Source organism: Myotis brandtii, unplaced genomic scaffold, assembly GCF_000412655.1.
Source record: "Myotis brandtii unplaced genomic scaffold, ASM41265v1 scaffold16, whole genome shotgun sequence".
Lineage (NCBI taxonomy): Eukaryota > Metazoa > Chordata > Mammalia > Chiroptera > Vespertilionidae > Myotis > Myotis brandtii.
This window is the reverse complement of record NW_005355832.1, coordinates 1,567,579-1,592,511: the sequence shown is the minus strand read 5'-3', so window position 1 is coordinate 1,592,511 and position 24,933 is coordinate 1,567,579. Positions and strand designations below refer to the sequence as shown.

The window sequence follows — 24,933 nt, the reverse complement described above, 5'->3', positions numbered from 1 at the left end:
GATGCTAACTTTGATTACTTAGTTAAAGTGGCATTTGCCAGATTTCTCTACTGTGAAATTATTATAGCTCCCTTCCCATACTTGACTCTTTGGAAATGAGTCACTAAGTTCAGCCCAGGCTCAAAAGAGAGGAAACTAACTTCTACCTCCTGGAGGAAAGAGTATTTATGTATATTATATTAAGTTCTTCTTTAAGGAAGATATGTCTAAGAGAAGAGAGATTTAAAAAAAGAGGGTGTGGTCATACTCTACTGTACAATTTATACAGATGAAGAATCAGAAGACTTCATTGCTTTTGGCAAAATGAAGGTTGGGTTCTCCTTAGGAAGAAAAACAATTTAATTTAATTATAGGGATGGAAGCTAGATGAGTGAGAAGGGTGAATGGCAGAGGAGGAATTAAAGATCACACATGTGAACTCTTCTTTGGATGAAAGACATTTCTGTAAAGTAAAAAGCAGACCCAGGAGAAAAAGATATAACTATTTGGAATCAAATTTATAGTTAACATGTATATGATTTCTTTGCTAATAAATGTCAAGTGTAAGTAGATGTGGCTCCCTTCCACTTAACCATGATCAGTCAATACTGGGCATTTAATAAATTTTTTTTGAACAATTGCAGGCAGCTTTGCAATTCGTCTTGACAAAATCATTTCCACAGCTCAATTGGCTCTTCAAATCTTTACAGTTAGAATACATATCGTCATACTCGCAAGCATTGGCTGGAACAAAAACAAAAAGAAAAATTAGTCACTTCATTATCATTTTCCTCCATAGCAGTAAGTAACACAAACAATAAATTCCATGTGAGTGAGGAGGAGGAAATAGAATGAACAAGCTGGCATCATTCATTATGCTCTGATGGCCATTTCCTATCTTGAGGGACATAAGCCCCCTTAGTTAAATTCACTGATTAAGGCATCATTTTTTTTAATTTGAGTTTTTCCAAATATTTCTAAAATAAATGACTGGCTTTCCTCCCTCAGAAAACAGGATGAAGTGAATTTAAATAAATCTTTATGAAACTGCACTATCCAAAAGTATAGCCACTAGCCATGTGGTTGTTTAAATTTAAATTAAATAACTTTGAAATTTCAGGTTCTCGGTGATACTAGTTACAGTTTGAGTGCTCAATAGCCAATGTGTCTAGGGACTACTTTACAGGACAGTGCAAATATTGAACATTTCCATCATCGCAGAAAATTATATTAGACACTGTTGCCACTAAACTTAATGCCACCAGCCTTTCTTTCGGGAGTAAGAAGTTGTTATGAGATGTGAAAGTAAAAAATATAAAAATAGAATTTTACTATTATTATTGGACATTTCCACTTGGATGTCCCTCGGTGGCCACAAATCTCAAACTAAATTCATCATCCTACCTACAAGTTTGGCATTTCTTTGGTATATTTCCCCAACTCCCAAATCAATTCACCCAATCTCAGAGGCATGGCAGTCCCCACTACTAAATAATTCAAACCAAGAACTAGGAATCTACCTGAACTCATCCCCTTCTACTTTTTATCAGCACTTAACAAGCGCAGGTAATAAACACTGACTATTCTACTTTTCCCTGTCTCTCATAAACTGCCCATATCTCTTCATTCATTTTGCCCGAATACAGTAAAGATATTTATTTGTTTTTGAACCATTTATGGTTATATCATTCACTCGGAAAGAATGCTGCAATTTAGTCAGGTGAATGCATTTGAGAGGTAAAAATGAGTCAACTGTATTGTTCATAATAATTCTAATAATACATCCAACTAAAAAAAACCTCTTTGTACCTCCATTCATAACAACACTGGAAATAAGATATAATATGACATTAATTTTTATTCTTTTTGCTAAAATAGTTTTGAGGCTTCTGCAAATTTGATAGACATATTTAAAGTACATAAAAGTTACTAGCAAAACAAAAGTGCAAACGATTATTAAAATAAACTTGATGATTCCAACTATGCTATGAGGAAAATGAGAAATTTAATATGATTAATACTTTGGTATATAAGGGACTATACTAGTATTTGGTGTGCCTGTCTAGACTGAGCTATATTCTGTGGTCTCACACCTTTATATTTGTATATACTTTCTTTTTAAAATGCCACCTTTTCTATAATAGCATTAACTTGATGAAAAGAAAATTCATATTTAATTACAGTAAATTATTTTCACAGAAACATTTTCAGATATGCCAAAATGTAATTGGTTCAACATAGTCACAAATATACATCATTGGTAAATGTTTCTTTAGGTTACATATGATAACAGGCTTTCATTGAGAAAAGTACGTATATATTGAAGGGTTTTAGATGTTTTCTTAAACACATTCTGTTGATTAATTTTATCGTTGTCTTCTGCATGAAGGCATTGCTTAAGTTGACTCCATTCAGAAGATTTCTGAATTTTTAAAAATAAATATCAGGTTATTAATTATACTGGTAAATTAATGACTTCAGACTTACTGCATAATCCATTGTCACAGTGACCAGGGCAGCTGGCACAAGGTGTTCCTTTTAGGTAGGGAGTAAGGCTTCTGCCAACAATATTACCACTGAAATTTGAAATACAACATTTTTCAGTTTAGTTTATGCTCTAAGGGTAGCATCTATCACCTTATATAGCTGAGTATTCACTCAATGTTTTTCATTGTGTCATCTGAAAAACTAATATTGCCCATCTACTGTATACTCAGAAAACAATGCAAAGTAAGATAATAATTCACACATACACACAATTCCTTGACCATAATCTCACAGTCCGAGCAAGTGAAGTAGAATAAATAGGTCTAAAGTTTTGAGAGTATATTTTAATGTGGCAACACCTTTCATTTCTCAGTAGACATCGTGAAATTGCTAAGCAGTGCGCCCTGAGGTGCTGGCTAAGGGTAAAGCCTCTCCCCTTGAGATATTGTAGAAGCTCCTATGAACAGAAGGTTGCACAATGGAAAATGCTTAATATTAAGTGTAATTTTATATTTTAAAAGGTAACTATAATTATTGACCATTTCTATAATATGGACTGGAGAAAGTAAAGCTCCAAGATAATGTTTGGCCTCTAGCTGCAGGATGGAGATATTTTCAAGCATTTTTGGGGGGAGGTGAGTGTGTTAGGATGGATTTTGAATGTCTAGAGGTTTTGTGTGTGAGATTTTATGTTTACCAAACATGGGAATGTTAGTTAGAATAAAAGGTTTCATTAATACAAATCTCCAGGGTATAGTGGTGTTACCATGACTAGCCTGCACTTGATTGATGATGATTATTCTATTGGCTGTTATCTAAAAATACAACAGAGTCAAAATGTCAATTGGACCAAGCGGTCCAAGGTCCCAAGGCAATGCATCTGAATCTGAGTCTCTCTGCTCAGAATATAACTGTATCTGTGTGAGCACCTGGAAAAAAAAAGTGAAATAGATATCAAGGTGTTTCTTGCTCCTGTTTTCCTTATTACTCACTCCAACTCTTACTACAGATGCCTGGCTCCAGATGTCTCCACTCTCACAGCCAGACAGTTGGTTTGGGTGCATTCTCTTAGGACCCTTCAATTCTTTCTACTAAACCCTAACCAGTGCTTGCAGAAAAATGACTGTGACCGTCACACTTCTCAGACTGGAACCCAACCTCACCTGGCTTATCTGCAGTCTTAAAATAAATCATGTCAAAAGCTTGGTTTTGGGGGGAGCAATCTCTCCCTCCAGTGGCAAGTAATTTCAAACATCAAAAATAACCTATACATTGTGAATATATCTTCAATATATCCATCGGAATTTTGGTGGAGAATTCAAACATATTGCTTGAGGAAGGGGTTTATTTTCTGCTATACATCAAGATATATTTGTTGTTAATCCTCACTGGAGGATATTTTTTCCATTGATTTTTAGAGAGAGTGGAAGGGGGTGGGGGAAGAGAAACATCAACGTGAGAGAGACACATGGCTTGATTGCAGCCTGCATGCATCTGGACCAGGGCTGGCAATTAAAACTGCAACCCAGGCACGTGTCTTTGACCCTTGCATGCATGTTCTGTCAGACATTCTAACCACTGAGCACACAGGCCAGAGCTATTAAAAAAGATTTTAATGGGTAGTTCTTTCAGAGATTGTTGTGTTAAATTCTAAGAAGTGGATACTTAAGACATGACCATTTCTTGACAATTTGAAATATATCAGGAATTTCCTGAAAACCCTTTGAGGCACAAGATTTAATCAGTTCTTAATGGTATGCTACAGGTATTTTTAGATGAGCAGGAGTAGGAATATTTGAGTACAAGGGGCTGAAATCACTAGAAAGTCATTACCATCTTCTATTTCACCTTCACCCCTGGCCTTACCATCCAGCTTTCACTTTCCAGATGTGAATTTAATATAAAACTGACAGTACCAAGTCTAGAGAACTACACACAACATACACCCATGGAGTAACCCTGAGCCTCTGGAAAAGCAGTTGAGAAGGAAGACAAATCATTTTAATCATGATGGAAGACAGCTTCCGAATAGTAGACTCAAATGTGAGAAATTGGTCTTCTTTCTGAGAAGTTGGTTGTGTCTCAAATTCAGAACATATTTCTAAAGATTTATCTCTCCCCTTCACTGAAATGTGCTTTTGTAGTCTGCGTTGTCTATTACATGATAATTTTAAAATATTAAATTGCCAATGGCATCATTGACACCAAATTTGAAAGCATTTCCTTACCTGGGACAATATTGGCAAACATAGAAGTATTTCAGACTTCGTTCTTTGGGACAATAGGCAACTCCACATCCAACACGGTAAGACGAGTACCAAACAACCTACATGCCCATAAGTGCAAATATGAGAGTACGTTAGAGAAGGAAATATAAAAAAATAAATAATAGAAGATAAAAAAAACTGAAAAGAATGTTACTAACGCACAATTTCATATACCTTATGGAAATACTTCAATTATTGAATTAAAGTAAAAATCTTTAAAACTATTACATTTTCATGCATATTCACTGTTTTATCCATTCAGACTACCCAAAAAATACAGAGTAAGTTTTCCTATTAAAAGCCTGCATGCTTTTGAAAATGATGGCTCACAGCTGAAATACCCACAAAATGTGAAGACTATTCTTTACCTACTGGAGATCTTCCCCCAGATTCAACATTGGAATCAGTCAAAATTTGGAGAAGCTTTCTCTTTAGGGCATTTATGGCAAAGTTTCGTGTGTGTGTTTTTTTTCATTTTTTTCCTTACCTGGGTATAATGTCCAACCACTATATTCTTTTGTTTTGGTCCCATAGCATAGATAAAATCCTTTCCCTCATCGAACCACTTTTGGATTGCATATGACCATGAATTAGGCTGACTTGACATAAAAAGATTCTCACCACAGCTTCTTTTACCTAAGGAAAAAAAAAACAGACCATTCATGGGGAAAGCAATAAAGCATACAATGGTTGATATTGAGAGAGAGAGAGAGAGAGAGAGAGAGAGAGAGATCATCTATCTATCTATCTATCTATCTATCGTCTGTATCTATCAATGGAGTACCTGATCTTCAAACAAGTGCCCATAGTTGCTAACTGTTCATTAATACATAGAAAGTTCCTTATCAGCTGAAAGCCGAATTGAAACCAAATATGCCAAACACATTGAGGCTGGTTCAACATGCAAAATTTTGAGTAGATGAAGTCCTCTTTCTTTCATATCTACTCCCCCTAAAGCCATTCATTTACATATTAAATTCTTCATGAGTGTATGCCTCATGTGCTCTCAACTGTGTATTGTTAGCTTGCTGAAAGCAGAAAGCAACTCATGGTATTTCTCTTATTCTCACCCACACTTACCAGAAATTTTTCATATATAGCAACTTTAATAAATGTTTAGGGTACTTATTTTGTGTAAACTTTGAAAACAATTTTACTTTCAGTCTTTAAGGGTTCCAAGCATGAAGCAGATGACATTAGGAGGGACCCTGTTTTCAAAGTTTATGGGTCTCCCTTTAATCAGCAAATCATAATGTCACAGGCCAACTTCTCCTCAAAGAATTAGGACAAAAGTGCTTTGCAGCCCTCAAACATTTCAATGTACTTTTCAAACCTTGAAATTAAGATTTACATTTGGATGGCTTGAAATGTAATGTCTACATGCTACTCAAAGGGTGTGTAAACTACTCTTGCATAGCTCCTTATGCAGGGAAGGAAGAAAGACGCTGAAATTTTAACAGTAGATTGGGATCTTCAAAACCAGTTATTCCAATTTTTTCTGAATATAAGTCATCCCTCTCAATAATTTCATTAAATTATAGAATAAAAAATAACAGTGACAGTCCTACTTTCAAAACAGGTGAATTACTATTTTCAAATTGGGCTTGCCTATATCTGTCACTTGCTACTTCAAGAAAATATTTTGTTTAATTGTTGATACATATGATATCTTATTGTTTTTAAATTCCTCAATGTAGAGGCCATGTCTTTGAGGCTATTTTCGAGTCTAATATAGTATTGCATGCTTTGTAAGAGCATCCAGAACACACAAAAGATTTGACTTACTGTCATCAAAAGTTAAAAAGATGCTAATGATAAATATTTTTTGAGTAAAATTCAGAACGGTTTGACAAAATTCAAAGTATTTTATAAATTCAAAAATAAATAGTTTTCAAAATACAAACAGGCTCCATACTATGAAAAGGGCAATGGGTTAAAGTCTGAAATTCTAATTTTGAATTTCCCATATGTAACACTTGTTAGCAATTATTTTCCTGCTGAGAGTGAGTCCCTTACTCTTTAAAACAGAGAAAGAAATGACATATGACCTGCTTTACTCATGAGATGGTCAAGAGGTACCAATATGACATTGTGTGAGACAGCTTTTATAAAAGACAGAACAGTAAGCACAAGGTGGTGCTTCTACAAACTTTCTCTCACACAGGGAGACTTTAACTTGAAAAAGACAGCATTAGAAGCAATATTTATCCACAAGGTTTCTTAATGCAACATCCAAAAATGGCCCCTTATTATCTTACTTGTTCATCTACTCAACAAATATTTGATTTACATACCAACTTTTCGATCCTCTGAGGAACTGTGCTTGAGAACACACTTGTTTGCCCACCGTTGGGCGTTTGCTGCTGCCTTGCTGTCCCATTGCTAAAACAAAGGGGGAAAGAAGATAGGCACCTAATGACTTAAAACACAAAGGTGCATAAGGTTTATAATGAGATTGGTAGCTTCATTCACATCATTATAACTTTTTCTGTACATGCCTATTCTGATTATTCTTATAATCAAAGACCATTTTTAATGTGCCCCTTTCTGCTCCAAAAGAAATAGAGATAGTATGGCTACCCCAAGTAACTGTGAAGTCTAAGATAGTTAAGTCTATGGATGATAGCACAGCAGGAGTACCTGAAGACTTTTAGCAGTGGTCTTATCCTAAATATTGATAAATATGTACAAGTATTAACATGATTTTTCCTATAATACTGAGCTGGCATACTTAATTTCTAGTTCCTTTTGTTTGTTTGTTTGTTTCAGCACTTAATATGTTTCTGAGACATTTGGCTTCTGGCACTAGGCCCAGAATGGTTTGTTATTTACCCTAAACGTCATTGATCCTAAAGGGAAAATGTCTTCCTGATTATAGATTGGGAGGAGAGAGTGATCAGAAAAACATAATGGTCCCTTAGTGGATGTCCAAAGATTTGGTTTTAATTCTGCCTCCATAACTTAAATAACCCTGTAAAATAGACAAGTTGTTTAACCATTATAAAGTACAATTAAGAATCTGTGCTGCCCAGCCCTGGTGGTTCAGTGATTGAGCATCGAGCTATGACCCAGGATGTCACGGGTTCGATTCCTGGTCAGGGTACATGCCCAGGTTTCGGGCTTAATCCCCAGTGTGGGGCATGCAGGAGGCAGCCAATCAATGATTCTCTCTCATCATTCATGTTTCTATCTCTCTCCCTCTTCCTTCCTCTCTGAAATCAATAAAAAAATATTTTTTAAAAAGAATTTCTGCCAACTTAAATAGCCCCATAAAATGAATAAGTTATTAAACCATTACAAAGTACAATTAAGAATTTCTGCCTTGAACCATGGAGTTAGTGAAGGTCAAGTTTTGGACCCCTCACTTGCATAGGCCCTGCCACGGTTGTACTACGGCACCTCAGAATATGCATAGTCATAAAAAAAATTTTTTTTCAGTGCTAAGAGAGTTGTGTACTCTCTTCCTGAAAGAGGGTTCCTTTAAGCTTCAAGTCAGCAACACTTGAATTTCCTGGTCTAACAACATGTCTCTGAGGAAAGGTCAAGGGTTCAAGGTGAAACCTACGTGGGTGGAGTGGACATTAATAATAAGGATGATGTCGATGATGATTGTAGGTTGTCTGACTGTACGGAGAGGAGCTGCACAGAAGAGCTGCCTATAGCCAGAGAACTTATTGGGTCAAAACAAACAGAAAAGGCCCAGTGAAAGTGTCTAAACATCAATTTATCAAGGTCAGATGGCACACACTAATCTCAGGGCCAGGGTTCCTGAATGGGTTTCAGGGGTTCCCTGGGTCCCCTGAAATTGTATGCAATTTATATATGCATACAATATATAATTTCTCTGCGAAGAGACATTTCACTCACAAAGACGAAGAATCTGAAATGCACATGATAGTGAATCAATTCTGACAGATCACATTATTCTAGTGAATTGAACATACAATGGTAGGATGATACACAATTTTTTAAGAAAAATGGTATGTGGAATGAGGAAAAGGACTTCTGCCATGTCAATAACAAAGCTCTCATGAACTATCAGAGACAGAACTTCCTAAGTCACAAAGTTCTTCGAGATCTTTTTTTTACCAGGAGATTGTGATGATCACAACCGGCTCAAGCCACTTTCCTATGTGGCCACCTCTTACCATCTTCAGCATGTTTCTGGCCGGTGGAGAGACTGATCTTCTTACTTCATTGTGTTTATTTACAATCTCACTTTGCACTTCTCTTCGGCCGGTTGCCATAGCAGCAAAACCTGGCTTCTAAAGGAAAGCCAAATCAGAATGAGTTTTTTTTAAAAGTTTGAAAAATTGCATATGAGCAAATTAATTCAAGAGCACAGAGATTATTTCAAAAGTATTCAGTTCAAGCCGATATTAATTGTTAAGCATTGCCAATGAATCTGAACCCAAGCTATGATTTTTAAATAGAAAAGAAATAGTGTTCAGTTTTGAGAGTGGGGATGTTATTCATGTCATGACGATTCAAAACACCTCTGAGGCCACAAATACCACTTTCTAGTATGAAGAGACGTCTCAACGTGATTGGTCTAGACATCTGAGTGATAGCATAATGACAAAGTTGTAAGATGGGAACCATTAAGACATTTTCATTCACAGTCAGGCTGAAGCAAGGGAGTGATAAGAGGAGGGTCAGGTGACTCTACACTTGAAGGGGGAACTTTGACCCGATATGGTACCTGTATTCAAAGAAAGAACGTTTAGGCCTAGTCCAGTGATGGTGAACCTATGACACCTCTGACACGCGAACTCATTTTTTTGGTTGATTTTTCTTTGTTAAATGGCATTTAAATATATAAAATAAATATCAAAAATATAAGTCTTTGTTTTACTATGGTTAAAAATATCGAAAAATTTCTATATGTGACATGGCACCAGAGTTAAGTTATAGTTTTTCAAAATGCTGACACGCCGAGCTCAAAAGGTTCGCCATCACTGGCCCTAGTCCAAGTGCATTCAGTAATCTATGATTTACCTGTTATGTAGCAGCTCTTATGGAATTAATAAAAAAAAAGTTTTCTACTATTAAACAAATCTCCAAGGCAATTTGGAGGGAGCAAGCAATTAATGGGCTATTGCTGGTTTTGTTCATTTTAGTAACAAAAATATAATTAAGGTATTAATCAGATGCTCATATATCTTTGTGTGTGTGTGTTTGGGGGGGGGGGGGTCTAAGCATAGAGGCAAGTAGGGTGTGTAATTGTTCCATAAAGTTTACACAATTTGATGGCCTAAATTTGCACAAGAGTGTGATGTTATACGAGCATGTGCAACATTGTGAAGTATAATTCTCAATAGACAAAACCCTTTATTGATTTTCCCTGACACTCTGGAATAACTTATTCTCTCTTTCCATAAGCACTGAGTTTTTGCAAAGTCCTCCAAATACTGTAAGCATAGGTCTGACCATACTCATGTTGCCACTATCTACTTATGCATCCATTTCTCCCACCTGCATGTATATTCCTAAGGGCAGGGACCAAGACTGAATGTCAGCATACCCACAGATCCGCCACATTCCCAGCCACTGATTCCTAAGTTGAAAAGGATGCACATGAATATTAGCAGTGACCAATCAAAGCATAAAATAATGTCCCTGGATACATCCTATTAACCCTCAAAAACCTATTTAAAATAATTTTATTTCAAAGCATATCAAAATGTGGTGCCTCAGAAAGAAGAAGTAATTATTTCCTACTTCTTACCCCATCTTGTTTTGTAGATAACAATTCTAACAAAAAATGCATACCTTTGTTTCTTTTTTAACAAATATTAATAAAAGTTTTATAAGGTGATGAGAAATATGAAAGTGTTGAAAATAAAATGGATAAATATGGTTTCTATCTATCATTGAAAACTGATATTGAATAGGCAATATGACACAAATAATTATAATGCCACATGATAAATAAAATGATAGGCGGGATCGACTAGATATAGAGGAAGGAAGGCGGGATCAATTTTTCTGATTGGGGTTAGGAAAGGCTTCACAAAAGATGGCCTGGATTGGGGTTTTGAGAGGTGAATAATGTTTTCTAGGCATTTTGAGAAGGCACAGAAACCCCTGGGTGGAGGGAATTTAGAGCATCAGATCAGCAAACATTTAGTGATGCAAAGGATCTAATGATAGTGCCCTTTTTAATGATTTTATAAATGAAAACCAGGATATGGATGAGAGAGGTAATAGGGTATCAGAAAAGGCTGTGAAAGAATATCTCTAGGAAAGAAATTGGGAAGACAGTAAATGACTTGAATGAAGCCCTGAGTGATGGATATATTGTCTTCAGATTGAAAAGTTGATTAATAATGATTGCATTCCTGAATGCCAAATGAGGTCTGACCCAGTGTCAGAATTCTCTGCTATAGGGGTCCTAGCTAATCTTGTATGCCCAATGCTAAAGAAGGCTGTGTGAACAGAAAGCCAGAACCAAAGGTCCTCACGTTCACAGGTTCTCTGATCAGGAAATGGATTTCTTATATGGGCACTTCACACCAATTAAAGAGAATAATTGATACTTCTCTTGGGATTGTTAAAGTAAAACAACATATTAGAAATAATTAGAGCATCTTATCTTAAAGAAATTAATTGAAAAAGTTACAAAAAAATCCAAATGCTTAATATTTCCAGTAAATTTTCTTTTTTAAAAATTAAAAAAGGTATACTTATTCTCACAGAGTAACTATGAAAATTAAATGTGGTGATGTATGTGAAGAAGTTTTGCTAGTCTGAGATTATGCAAATAGATTGTTAATTTTCGGTGAGGATCACATTGAAATAGATTAAATAAAAGTAAATCAGAAAACGATCTTGAGATTAGAGGAGCTTCAGTAGCTTTTAAACACACATAGACCAGTTCTGTCAACAGAAAAATAATTAAAGCATCAAAGGTCATTTTAACTTTTTGGTGGCTACTTTACAAAAGAAAAAAAATAGGTTAAGATGATATTTATAATATATTTTTGAAACATATTCAAAATATATGCTTCCGTCATGCAATCCATATTAAAATTATTAATGAGATGTCTTACCACCCTTTTTTAACTCAGTCGTTGAAGTCCGCTATGCATTTTATTCATGCAGAGCTCAATTCTGACTACCCATATGTCGTGTTCAATACCTTCATGTGTTTAGGGGCTACTGTACCTTGTGATGTCGCAGACACACACTCCCTTTTTACTTTGGAAAATTAATCTAATCGCTTGCTGTCCTTCAGGGTTGTCTGATCTGAAAATATTTTCAACCTCGACCATACCTGTCCATTTGCAGGAAAGAATGGAAGCAACACAGCAGCCAGAAACAGCAACGCTGGGAACAACGCCATTGCTGGTAAAACAAAACAAAGGCAACAAGGACCTGAGTTGGAATTTTAGTGCATGAACTTCTGAGGAACACAGTGATGGAGGGTGGGGGAGGGACGAGGGGGTGATGAAACAAGGTAATGATATAATTTATCCTAAATTCATTAGTAATGTAACACGAGAGGTTCTGTCACAGGAAACCCGTAGAATGATAATGGATTCAGCCCCCAAAGCAAGCTTGTAAGGGAGACAACAGAGAACAGAGAGATGCACTTCACTGAAGTAGTGCACCTGTAAATATTAAAGTTCCACCACCCAATTCCACCCTAGTCCCACGGTTTTGTTTATGTAGCAATTCTTTTCAAGGTCTAGGAGTGGCTTCACATTGCCCATGTAGGAGTAATAATAGCTCCCAACTGTTACTATTATGGGGATACTACTGCACTAGTCCTTGCTAGTTTCCTTGACCCCCCTTATCTTTATAAATACCCTTATTAATGTCTCTTCAATTTACCCCTCAGCTTCTTCCATTTCTTCCTTCTGATTCATATATTTGCCATTTGTAAAACCCTAGGTAAATCCACTAAGAAATAGTGATTTAAAAAAAAATTACTTTCTACCACTCTCCTCAGTCCTTTCCATGTGTTGTCATCCATTCCCACTCAAACCTTTCTTTTTATTACAATGCCTCAAATTCCAAAAAAAGGTAATACTCTCCTTTGGAACTAAAAACAGAAAAATCACTTTTAAGAGATTATTGACCCTGTATTAATACTCTTCATATGTTCACACCTTTTGCCTCACTAATTCAACTTCCTGAAGAAATAATATATACTGGAAAAACTTTAGGTGTACATTTTTATCACATTAATATTCATAAGGGTAAAACAATTAATTACATGCTCACCAACAGGGAGATAAAATGTCGAAATAAATTAGAATACATTCTTTTATTAGAGAATTGAGACATAAAATTATGTTTATGGTGATTTTATAACAAGGAAAATGCATAAGTTTCAAAATTAAGTTAAAAAATAACACCAAGGTACATTGGGTTATCCTTGGCCTTCTATAATGGATTAAAGTCTGTGCCCTCCCAAAATTCACATGTTCAAGCACTAACCTTCTGTGAGGCTGTATTTGTGTTTGGGTCTTTAAAAAGGTAGTTAAAGAAAAGTGAGGACATAAAGATGGGACCTGATCCAATAGGATTAGTGTATATATATGGAGACACCAGCGAGTGCATTTGCTCTGTGCATATTCTCTCTCTCTCTCTCTCTCTCTCTCTCTCTCTCTCCTTTCTGCACACACAGAGAAGAGGCCATGTGAGAATGCAGTGAGAAGGGGGCTGTCTGCAAGCCAGGAAGAGAAAAATCACCAGAAATTTACCATACTGGTACCTTGGTCTCAGATTCTAACCTCTAGACCTGTGAGAAAATAAATATCTGTGATGTTTAAGTCACCCACTCTGTGGTCATTTGTTATGGCAGCCCAGGCAGACTCATGTACATTCTCTTATTTACTAGTAATACTAGAGGCCTGAAATGTGTGCACTCAAGGAGGGGGCGGGGGAGGGCCCCTCAGCCCAGCCTGCACCCTCTTGCAGTCCAGGAGCCCTTGGGGGATGTCTGACTGATGGCTTAGGCCCACTGCCCTTGCTCGATAGCCATGAGCCTGCTTTCTGGCTGAGCAACATTCCCCCTGTGGGAGCTCACTGACCACCAGGGGGCAGCTCCTGCATTGCACATCTGCCCCCTGGTGGTGAGTGCACATCATAGCAACTGGTCGTTTTGCCATTTGGTCAATTTGCATATTAGTCTTTTATTATATAGGATTTGAGGACTACCTTATTTTCAAGAATGTTCCAAGGTCCATAACATACTAATTTGAAATCTTCTGCAGCTACAGATGTGTGAGCAAGGCACTGAGGTAGCAGGGTATCTGCAACCACCACCAAGCATCCATATCTCAAGGCAGCTTTGCTCCTCTCGTGGGCATATGAAAAAAACTCTGTGACATAGGTATTTGGGGCCAATTTTAAGATAAGGTAACAGAAAAGAAATTATTGCATAGAGCAATTGATGATCTCGGTGGGTAGAGACATCTGGAAATGAGTGCATTATGACTCTCCTGGAGGACAGTAACAGCAACAGACCTCATCCCCTTCTCCCACAGAATTCATGCTCACACACAAAGCCAGGCAAAGAAAAGATGAGATTAAACAGAAATACAAGAGAATGAGTTTATCCTCACGTGATAAGACATTCTTTTCTTCATTTCCTATAATGAGTCTACATTCCTATAATTACAGTAATTAGAAAAAGAAAACATCTTTGTGCCAAAGATACTATTACCTCTTGGAAAATTCCTCTGTCTCTGTCTTGGTTACTTTTTTTTGCAACTTGGTGTAGCTAATAGGTCAGGAATTATGATGCCCAAGTAAGAGAAGTACAGAGGTATAGAGGTATTAAGTGACCTCCTGACAGTCTCATTGCTAGTGTGTCGCTGAGGCAGAACCCAAGATTTCTTTTAGCCTCAATATCTAGATCCCACTGAACTATACTATACATTTTGGGGGCTGAGGTTTCAAAATAAATAAATATTTTTCCTTGGAAAAAATAGTCATGCATTACTATAAGTCTTTTGGCAGCTGATAAATGTTGATTACTCAACATGTTTGAGAAAAAAATTTTGAAATTAACAATATTAACAATTAAGTACAATCTTGACCTTCAAATATAAAATAAAACTCCTAAGACTTTGAGAGTTCAAATAATATTTTCTTAGGATGTCATTATAAGTTAAAAACATAACCTGTTATAATAACTTTTATTTATGTTACTTTGTTGAACTAATGAAGGACTTTGTTGACATTTTAATAAAGTGATTTTGCCCTTTAAATAACTAGAATGGAAAGGGGGTGTGTGTTGAAATGGAAATCACAAAATTGATAACATATTCCTGTAAGGGTTCTGTAACAAAAAAAATTATATAGGTGTTTCTATAATTCTTTTTCAATTTAAGCTCTTCTATACAATTAAAATTTTATTCATAACAATAAGAAAAGGTTTATTTTGTTTGTAGTTTTGAGGTAGAACAGAGGAAGGAGTGAAGAACAGAATGAAAATTTGAAGACAAAAAAGAAAAATCTGGAAAGAAAAATGAACTTATGTCTGTACAAAGCAAACACACAAACTGAATGTCAAAAATAGCCATTTTTATTTCTCAGAGATACCTGGTCCCCTATTGAGCAATCCTGAACTCTGGCAGCTGTATTGTGATAAAGAAATGAGAGCAAAGTGAGGGTTAGGAAGCCTGGGTTTTTGTTATTGTTGTCATTTGGCGTTCTTTTACCCGCTCCTCTTTAACTAGATGAAATTTACAATATTCATTTGTCAAATAAAAACATGGTGACATAGGGTCACCTCATATTCTGAGGTTTAAAGTTATAAATAACATTAAAGAATTTGAAAGCATTAAAAAATCACTATATACATACAAGTCCTAGCATTAACATTGCTACTTGTATTATCATTTGTGATGCTTGCTCCCTTCCATGGGAGTGTTGCCAGCAAAAATCTCAGGGATGGCATTTGCTGGAGAGAGAGCCACCTGGTCCAAGATCATGCTTCCTTCCCAGGGTACCCTCATCCTATGTCTATCAGGTATGGGGTGTAGATGCCTGACTTCCCAGTTCAACTAGTGACAACTCTGAAACATGAGCCTGGCTTCAGAACCACTCCAAAGTACTTGATTGGCTGAATCCTCCAATGAGAAGACATCCCAGCTTGATTTCTTACCTTTGTCCAATCCTCCTTCCTTCCCTTCCCTTCCCTTCCGGGGGAGTTAATCCCAAGTACATCTCTTAATAAACTTGTGTCTCAGGTTTTCTTCACATTGCCTAGGAACCCAACCTGGGGCATCATTCATTAGATTATCTTTATTCCATTACACTAGTCAGTGTAGTCTCCCTATTTACACTTTCATTACCTCTTCCTTTGATCCTATGCCCTTTATGCCTTTGATCATGTTAATCCTCAAACCTGGATTGTAACCACATTTTCAAGAATATTTCAAAGTCTCTCTCTTTCCAAAGAAACTCACAGGCTAACAGCAAAAACACTGATCTTGCCCCTGAATAGGAGCATTTAAAGTTCAACCAGTAAAATTTCGCTTATACTCCCTTTTTTTCTGATCATGTGCACGATCTACTTTATCTCCATTTCTTCATGTACATTTGCCTTTTTCCCATAATTAGATTGTATGTTTGGAAAAGGCAATACTTTATCTCCATTTCTTCATGTACATTTGCCTTTTTTTCCCCATAATTAGATTGTATGTTTGGAAAAGGCAGAATACAATCATCACATTATTTTCAATTCCTTGTGGCTAAACTGTCCTCGCTCAGTGGTGGAACTGCAGAAGCTTTTCGACTCCCCCGAGGACTCTCTCTTAGGCCCGTGTCCTTGGGCAGGCCTCTCCCTCTGGCTCTGGCCTCCAGTGAGCCTCTTGCAGAATTTGAGCAACAGAGAGGAACTGATTCTCCTTTTTTTTTTTACAAGTTAATGACAGTCAGATATTGTTCTTTCTTTTAACACACATTCATCAAGTTTTACTCCCTTTGTCTAGGGTAGCATGCTAGATATTGCTGACCATGATCAAGTGAACAAAATATGCTTCCTGCCAGCCCTCAGGGTCCTAGCTCACCATTAGGGGAGTCCATCATTCACATACCCAGAGTGTGGGCTACTTGGACTGTCCCAGGTGTGCAAAAGTGAAGGCTAAAGTTTTGTTTTCTTTGGCCCTGACAAATTGTGATGCTTGTGCAAAAGGATGGGGAGAACCTAACACAGGGCTCTGGAAGTAAGTATTAAGGATGAGGTAAATGTGATGAAGATTTAGCATCAGCTGGAAGACCAAAGCATTTAGCTCCACTCCCTTCCTCTTCCCCTGGTGCTGATAGAATGTGGTGTAATTTGTTTTCATGGAGGAGAGTCCCACAGAAAAATCTTAGAAAGAATAAGGTAAATAACTGCCTCTTCCTGTCGTGGACTTGCATGTAGACAATTTTCAAATGTGTGTAGTTACACATTTCCTCTGCTAATCACTGAGGGACACACATTTTAATTCTTTTAAAATCATTTCCCTAAAAACAGTTATTTTACTAAGTGTAAGTTCCCAAGTCTCTCTCCACTCTGCCGTCTGTAATTCTCCTTTTTTTAAGAGATTAGTAATTTCTCTTAAGTGTGATGAGAGAAAAGCCGAATTGAGACATTTCAAAGATGTGTAGTTCCATATGTTGAGGGCTTACTACTATGTAATTACAGACTGCAGACAGGAAGCCGTGTCTTTCTGAAGCATAAATGTAAATGATACAATTAAACTGTAATATACTGCTCCTTCCTCACATTGATGTTAGGGCCACCCCTATGTTTCAAAGGCTCACTTGAAAATAAATCCTTTTCTCAAATGACATATCACTGCTTATTAACTTAATAAAAACATATATTTATAAAAATTAAACCAAAATTAGAAAATTCACAGACTAAAAAATTATGTAGCAAAAAAAAAAAAGAGAGACAGACACAGAGGAGATCATTAATTCATAATGACATTATACTAAACTAGAGGCCTGATGCACGAAATTCGTCAAGAGTAGTTCTTCCTTCCCCTGCTGCTGGTACTGACTTCCCTCTGGCACCCAGGACCTGGGCTTCCCTCACAGCCTCGGTTTCATCTGGAAGGTCTAATTACCATATCATGCTTTTATTATTATAGATATCTACAGCAAATATTCTAGTTATGGGAGAAATGAGGAGCATTCCATTTAATATTGGGAACAAGAAAAAATGACTTATGTCACTGTTATTGTTCAAAATTGAAGTGGAGAGTTTCTGATCAAAACCATAACAAAAGGAAAATATATATATTCATTAGTCTTGCAAGGGAAGAGATAAATATTATTATGCTCAAATGATATGGTCACCTATCTAGAAATTACACCATAATCAACAAGTTTGCTAGATGCCATATTAACTTACAAAAATACTATTGCCGTATACCAGCAACATTCAACTAGAAAATAAAATTTAAAGAAAGATGCTACCCATAACTGTAACAAAAACTATAAAGTATATATATAAAATAACCAAGAAAAAAATCCTTTTGGGGGAAAACTTTAAAACCCTAGTAAACGCCCTAGCCGGTTTGGCTGAGTGGATAGAGCATTGGCCTACACACTGAAGGGTCCTGTGTTCAATTCTGGTAAAGGGCACATGCCTGGTTGCAGGCTTAATCCCCAGTGGGGGGCGTGCAGGAGGCAGCCGATCAATGATTCTCTCTCATCATTGATGTTTCTGTCTCTTCTCCCTCTCTCTTCCTATCTGAAATAACATAAATAAATAAAAACCCTAGTAAAAGACATAAAATATCTGCATAAATTGAAGTTTTCCATGCTTCTAACTTGTATGTGTTGATATAATAAAGATAGCAATTTGAATTAAACTAATATGTTCTTTATAAGTTCTTTAAAATTCCAATAAGAATTCTGATCAGCATATGAATAATGAAGCAAACCTTTTATAAGAAGAAGTAACATGGGCATCTTTTCATATTGAATTATTAAGATAGACTTCAAACTTATGTTGACAAAAATGTGATATTACTGTCAGAGCAGATACATGGACCTAGAGCGGTGAATAGAAATTTGAAGAGACAACCCAAACAAGGTAGCATAGAAATCTATTTAGGAGGAAGAGTAGGTTACCGAGCATATAAAGTTAGAAAAATTAGCTCACTAAATGGAGAAAAATAAAACCAGATCCTTCTTAAGCATATAGACTTCAAACTTATGTTGACAAAAATGTGATATTATTGTAGGAGCAGACACATGGACCTAGAGAGGTGAATAGAAATTTGAAGAGACAAACCAAACAAGGTAACATAAAAATCTATTTAGGAGGAAGAGTAGGTTACCTAGCATATAGTGTTAGAAAAATTAGCTCAGTATATGGAGAAAAATAAAACCAGATCCTTTTAAGCACCACCTATAAAGGTGAATGTAGAGGGATTAAACTTATAAATAGGTAAAAAAAAAAAAAAAGTAAGTTTAATGCAACTTTTCAGGGCTATCCCTTTGCCCTAGGTGAGTCTCACATAACAATGCTGTTATATGGTGCTGGTGTGTATATGTGAAGCACTGTACCCCTCTTTTGGGCTCATTTAAAGCTCCTAAGAATCTAGGTATTAGATGGTGTTACTCAGTACCCCAGTTTACAGCTAGTAGTCCCAGGATCTGAGATTTCATAATGAAATGCCATGAACTTGCACACAGAACTGGGAGATAAACCCACACACTTTAACCTCAAAGCCCTCACCCCTGAAAGGAGGGAAGAGAAATGTTTTAGACAATACAGACCATAAAAGAGGCCATTAAAAGCATTAATGCACATGCGTGTAATGTGTGCAAAATAGGTATAGACACACACACATACATATATACTAATCACAGCACAGAAAAGTATCTGATACAACATTTTCAAACTCTCAATGTGATATGTGATCTTCATTCTGATCACTTTCTTTCACCACTTACTTCTCTGTAAGAGAGAAAGCAGCTTAGACACTATAGAACGTTTGCAAACTTTCTAGACTTTGTCATGAGGGAAATCTGTAAAAATGTCTGAATGATAATAACTGCTTTGACAGTTCTGAAAAGCAAATTTTTTTTCTTTTTTCAAGGATGATTCAACCCCCGCCTTCTTTGTTTGAATTTACTAAACATCTCTGTAATTCTGAGCAGTATCTGATTTACACGTTATTTGAGAGTTCTGCCACTCTTCCTCCTAATTTACTTCTTCCTCAAACCTGAGCCCAATTCAGTGGCCCCAGCTGACTTCCCACACAACAGAGAGTAGCTCCGGGCTGAAAACATGTCATCAGTTTAATTTCCTTTGATTCTCCTCCAGAGAGTTAGTCATCCAGGCAGACACTGGTATTGGCTTTATCCAGGGGAAGAGGCAACTTCAGATCTTCTCTGGCAATAGAATAAGTCCTCCCTAAGCTCCCTGCCTCACATTCAGCCATGGAGGAGAAAGGCATTAATAAAATATTTTTAAAGTAAAATCTTTCCTCTCTGAGGTAAATAACTTCTTACATGTTGTCCTTAGGTAGCTCTGTGGTTTTTTAGTTTCTGTTTCTCCAGAGTCACTTCTTATTATTAGAAACATAAAGTTCTATGTGGAAATTGCTTCCTTATATAAAACATACAAAACAGATATTCTACTTAATTATTTATGCAAATTAGCTGCCTAAGTAGATTGACTTTTGATTGGGAATTTTCAGAAAGTCCTAAAAAATTTTGTGTAAGTTGAGTGCATTTTATGGGGGAAATTGTATCTTATACTGATAATCTTTAATAGAATATTTTTTTATCTCAAATAAGTACTATAATTTGGTTTTGATGGATTTAAAACTATGAACAACACCTTCCCATTCTTAGTTTAATAATGTCTGTAATAACACAGATCCATATATGTGAATATTAGTAAATTATTAATATATGCACATATGCACACACATATGACCATACTTTTTTTATTTTTCAATTAAAGGGAGTTTTAGTATAATTGTTCCCAAAAGTCATAGACATGGAAATGAGTTATATTGCTTATTTTATAATAAAAAGCAAAAAATTCATACAGATGTTAAATTTGATAAAAGTGTTTTTGCTATATTAGAGCTATTAAGAAGAGTATAGGACACATTTGTAAATACCTTAACTAATAAAAGAAAAAAGAAGAGTATAATAACTTAAGGTTATTATTCTCTATAAAAGTTATCAATAGAGTTTCTAAAAATCATAGATTCATTTACTAGCTATCATTTACCACTGCCAAGGCATAAACATATTGGCATCATAAAATGTTCACCTCAAAATAGAGCAGTTGTCACTTACGATTGGTGCTCAGAGCAAGGTAAAGAGTCTGCTTTATCTGTAGGAAGAAGGAAAATGGGAAGAGAGAAGGCTAGAGAGGTATATATGCATTACACCTATTTCCTGTCTTTGGCAAACACTGTTTGTGCAAGTAAATCTAAACCAACAAAGTCTGAAACAGGATTTGTCATACCAATAGTCTCAAATTTCATTGTTGGTTGTCTAACTGAAGTTTTGGGATTCTCCTCATGGCGTTTTTAAGTAAATGGCTATTTCAAATTTAACTATTGTACACTTAGTCTTTGGAGCTCATATACTATTATAATTTATCCTCATTTTTGCCAATTAATGTTTTGACAATTCTGAACCAAATTATTCTCATTACAACATTAGAGTTTTCAAGTTTAATTCTATATGAGTAAAGCTAAGCTTATTATTTTCATCAACTATGGAGAATACAATATTTTCTTACAATGATCTAAGATATTCATTAGTATTCTGTTGGACCTTACTGTTTTGGAGAATAATCAATAATTTATGTTTATATAAGATCACAGTGCCTTTCAAATGGCAAAAGACCCAATCACTGTTGGTATTTCTAAGTTTTAATTCTCTTGATATTAAAATTGTTTTTTTTTCTGGTTCTATCGAGTCCAAGATACCCTTGATCTAAATTACATAGTAAGTTATCAGCATTTGATTCTGTTCATCCATAAAAAGGCTTTAATTATTGCAGGTTTGTTTCCATATCTCACAAATGAAAGAGGGTGGACTAATAATTTCAGGTTCTCTCTACCTCTAAAGTGTAATGATTTTAAATATTGCTTTTTTATACATGAAGGAGTATAAATAAATCACAGGTAGTGCATACATAGCACTGTCGCTATGTCACTGGGTGCTCATGTTAGCATACAGTTTGCACAATGTGGTGTGAAATTCAATCATCTCTGTTCATTTAAAGTTTATACTATCCCTAACCGGTTTGGCTCAATGGATAGAGCGTCGGCCTGCGGACTCAAGGGTCCCAGGTTCGATTCCGGTCGGGGGCGTGTGCCTTGGTTGCAGGCACATACCCAGTAGGGAGTGTGCAGGAGGCAGCTGATCGATGTTTCTCTCTCATCGATGTTTCTGACTCTCTATCCTTCTCCCTTTCTCTCTGTAAGAAATCAATAAAATATATATATTTTTTAAAGAAAACATTATTCTCATAATTTGAGCAAAAAGTTAGATTCTGAGGTAAGCAAGTAACTTAATGACTCATTAATTAGCTTCCAGGGTCAATGAAGTAACATATTTATTTCTCTTGTGTAAAACAAAATGAAATACTATAATAATAAAAGGGTAATATGCTAATTAGACCAGACATCATTCCAGACACCCTTCCGGACAAAGCCGGCAGACAAAGGGAAGCCTGGGTCCAGGGTGCCTGCTGACGGCTGGAGCAAAGCCCGGGTCCCGGGTGCCAGAGGGAAGCCAGTGCCAGCAGCCGGGGAAAGGAAGGCCTACTCTTGCACAAATTTTGTGCATCAGGCCTCTAGTGAATTTATAAAATGACCCTGCTAATAATGACTCATCTTTTCACCTGTCTGGTACATGTTCTGATAATACCCATAAAGAGCAACAAGTTTTAGAACTATAATCAATAAATTTTACTCTATGTCAAGATCAGTCATAATTTAACATTCAAACATCTAACTATATAATTTCATGTTTATATTTGGACTTTTAAACTAGCACTTACTAGATATTCTCTAATTTTATATCCATAGTTATGATGAAGTGATCACTACATTCACCATGCTATTTAGGTATTTTGCTTGTCAAATATTAGCGCTCTTATTATTAAGTTAAACAAATATTAAAAAATGTGGCCCTTTAGGATTATAAAATGCCACACACATACTGGACTGACAGATTGACCTTAAGCTTTCAAAATTGTTTGAAAACACCTTTGTTCCTTCACCTCCCAGGATTAATATGTCTTTTTCTGTATGTACATCAAGCATGGTCATTATTGGTCCTTCATGACCCAGCCCTCCCAATTTTATCAATGAGTATATGCCAGCTTATTTGTATTTGTATACCCAGAGTTTATGTTAAAAGGGCCAATCATTTGCTCCTGTGTATATAGTTAATTCCAACTGTTCTAACTGAATTCGTAATTGAGTATTGATCGCAGTGACCATTGCTAGTAATCAATACATTCTGTTTAGGGCAGTGGTTCTCAACCTTCCTAATGCAGCGACCCTTTAATACAGTTCCTCATGTTGTGGTGACCCCCAACCATAAAATTATTTTCGTTGCTACTTCATAACCGTAATTTTGCTACTGTTATGAATCCTAATGTAAATATCTGATATGCAGGATGTATTTTCATTGTTACAAATTGAACATAATTAAAGCATAGTGATTAATCACAAAAACAATATGTAATTATATATGTGTTTTCCGATGGTCTTAGACGACCCCTGTGAAAGGGTCATTCGACCACCAAAGGGGTCGCGACCCACAGGTTGAGAACTGCTGGTTTAGGGAATGTTGTTTTTCTTACTTCTTAAAATTAATTCTCTATTCTTGGGTTTTGACCAGTACACTCTGACCAGATAGGCTAAATAAAACACAGGTTCTCTCCTTCCCTAACTGGCTGCTGCCTTTTGGGCACTTCTGTGCTGACCACCCCAAACTAACTAGTTACTGCAAAGGTAAATAGCATCCCTGCCTTATAGCTGACCCTCCATGGCCCAGATTTCTATGACTTTTCCTCCCCAGGTAACAACTATCTACTAGTTAAGAGCACCGTCTTTGGAAACTGTCAGGTCTGGGAAATCTCCCAGTTCTGGTTTTCTCTTCTGTAAAATGTTGATTTTCATATCATAGGTTTGCTTTGATGATTGAAAGCATATTATATTTAAAATTCTTAAACAATGCCTGGCATCTGATGCTCAATAAGTGGCACTAACGTTTTTATTGTCATTTTCAGCAAAACCTTGTATTTGTTGAGCATCTAAAATGTTTTTATTGTCATTTTCAGCAAAACCTCGTATTTGTTGAGCATCTAAAATGTTTCCATAAATGCCTTTTGTTTGACACACAAAATAAATACCTTTTGCTAAAACAGAAGTTTTTATAAGATATTTTCTGTTATTAGACATCATGGGAAAGAATCAGTATAATTTAAGCAGTCAGTGTTCAAGGCCCAGTTCTATTAGAGACAATCAGGGTGACCTTAGTAAAAGGATTGATCAACTCTAGTCTTCTGTATCCTTGCTAAGAATTGAGGAGGCTAGACCTAGACTCATTTTAGAATTAACATTAATTTCACCATTCCCTCATAAATAAAGTTATTTATAAGTGAGGTGTCTTGTTGAATTGTTTTTTAATGTATTAATTTAATTTAGTGACATTAATTTTCATAGAAAGGATCATTTATGTACCAATTTGTATTGTTCTCTCAGTTGTATTGTTTCCTCAGTCCTTGTGATTAATTCCACAATTACTTCCTTTTTTAATTAACTATATTTAACATATAACTGGACAAAGTTAAGGTATGCAATATATTAAGTTGATACATTTACATACTGCAATATGATTGCCATTATAGTGACAGCCCATGTTATACAATTATCCTTTGTTTTTAGTGGTTGAAATAACTAAGTTACAGTTTCTTACCAAGTTTGATATTGTCTCTATGCACTTTACTGAGCATTAGATGGCTAGGGCTTATTATTTACTACTCATTATTAATGTGTACACCCTTAAACAATATTTGTCCTGTCCCACTTCCCTATTCCCTGGAAATCATTTTACTGTCCATATTTAAGAATTTGGATCTTTCGATGTTGGGAAGAAAAAATGGCGGAGGCTTAGATGGACGTGTTGGTGCTTTGTCCCGGACCAGATAAGGGCGAGCAGCTGAAACGGGTAACATACAGCCCGAACAAGC

General features: G+C 36.0%; 1 protein-coding gene across 2 annotated transcripts; it reads right to left on the bottom strand.

Moving 5' to 3' along the window:
• Window positions 1-424: 424 nt before the first annotated feature.
• Window positions 425-21,082, bottom strand: LOC102254549 (cysteine-rich secretory protein 3). Of its 2 annotated transcripts, none has more exons than XM_014536275.1 (8): window positions 21,012-21,082; window positions 12,010-12,080; window positions 8,882-8,998; window positions 7,028-7,115; window positions 5,221-5,369; window positions 4,695-4,792; window positions 2,467-2,555; window positions 425-723 (listed from the first exon to the last, which is right to left on the bottom strand). In XM_014536275.1, the coding sequence occupies exons 2-8, from the start codon at window positions 12,076-12,078 to the stop codon at window positions 596-598; spliced, it is 738 nt and encodes a 245-aa protein (XP_014391761.1). In that variant the 5' UTR covers window positions 12,079-12,080; window positions 21,012-21,082; the 3' UTR covers window positions 425-595. The 2 variants fall into 2 exon arrangements, with proteins under 2 accessions (XP_014391761.1, XP_014391762.1); XM_014536276.1 differs by having other exon boundaries at window positions 20,986-21,065.
• Between the last annotated feature and the right edge of the window lie 3,851 nt (window positions 21,083-24,933).

What these genes read in the sequence shown, in the direction of transcription:
- LOC102254549 (XM_014536275.1), bottom strand. Translation starts at nt 12,078, where the DNA reads ATGGCGTTGTTCCCAGCGTTGCTGTTTCTGGCTGCTGTGTTGCTTCCA. An exon ending in CCAGAAACATGCTGAAGATG is followed by an intron (nt 7,116 to 8,881) that starts GTAAGAGGTGGC and finishes CCTTTGTTTTAG; the next exon opens with CAATGGGACAGCAAGGCAGC. An exon ending in GTTTGCCAATATTGTCCCAG is followed by an intron (nt 2,556 to 4,694) that starts GTAAGGAAATGC and finishes TTCAAATTTCAG; the next exon opens with TGGTAATATTGTTGGCAGAA.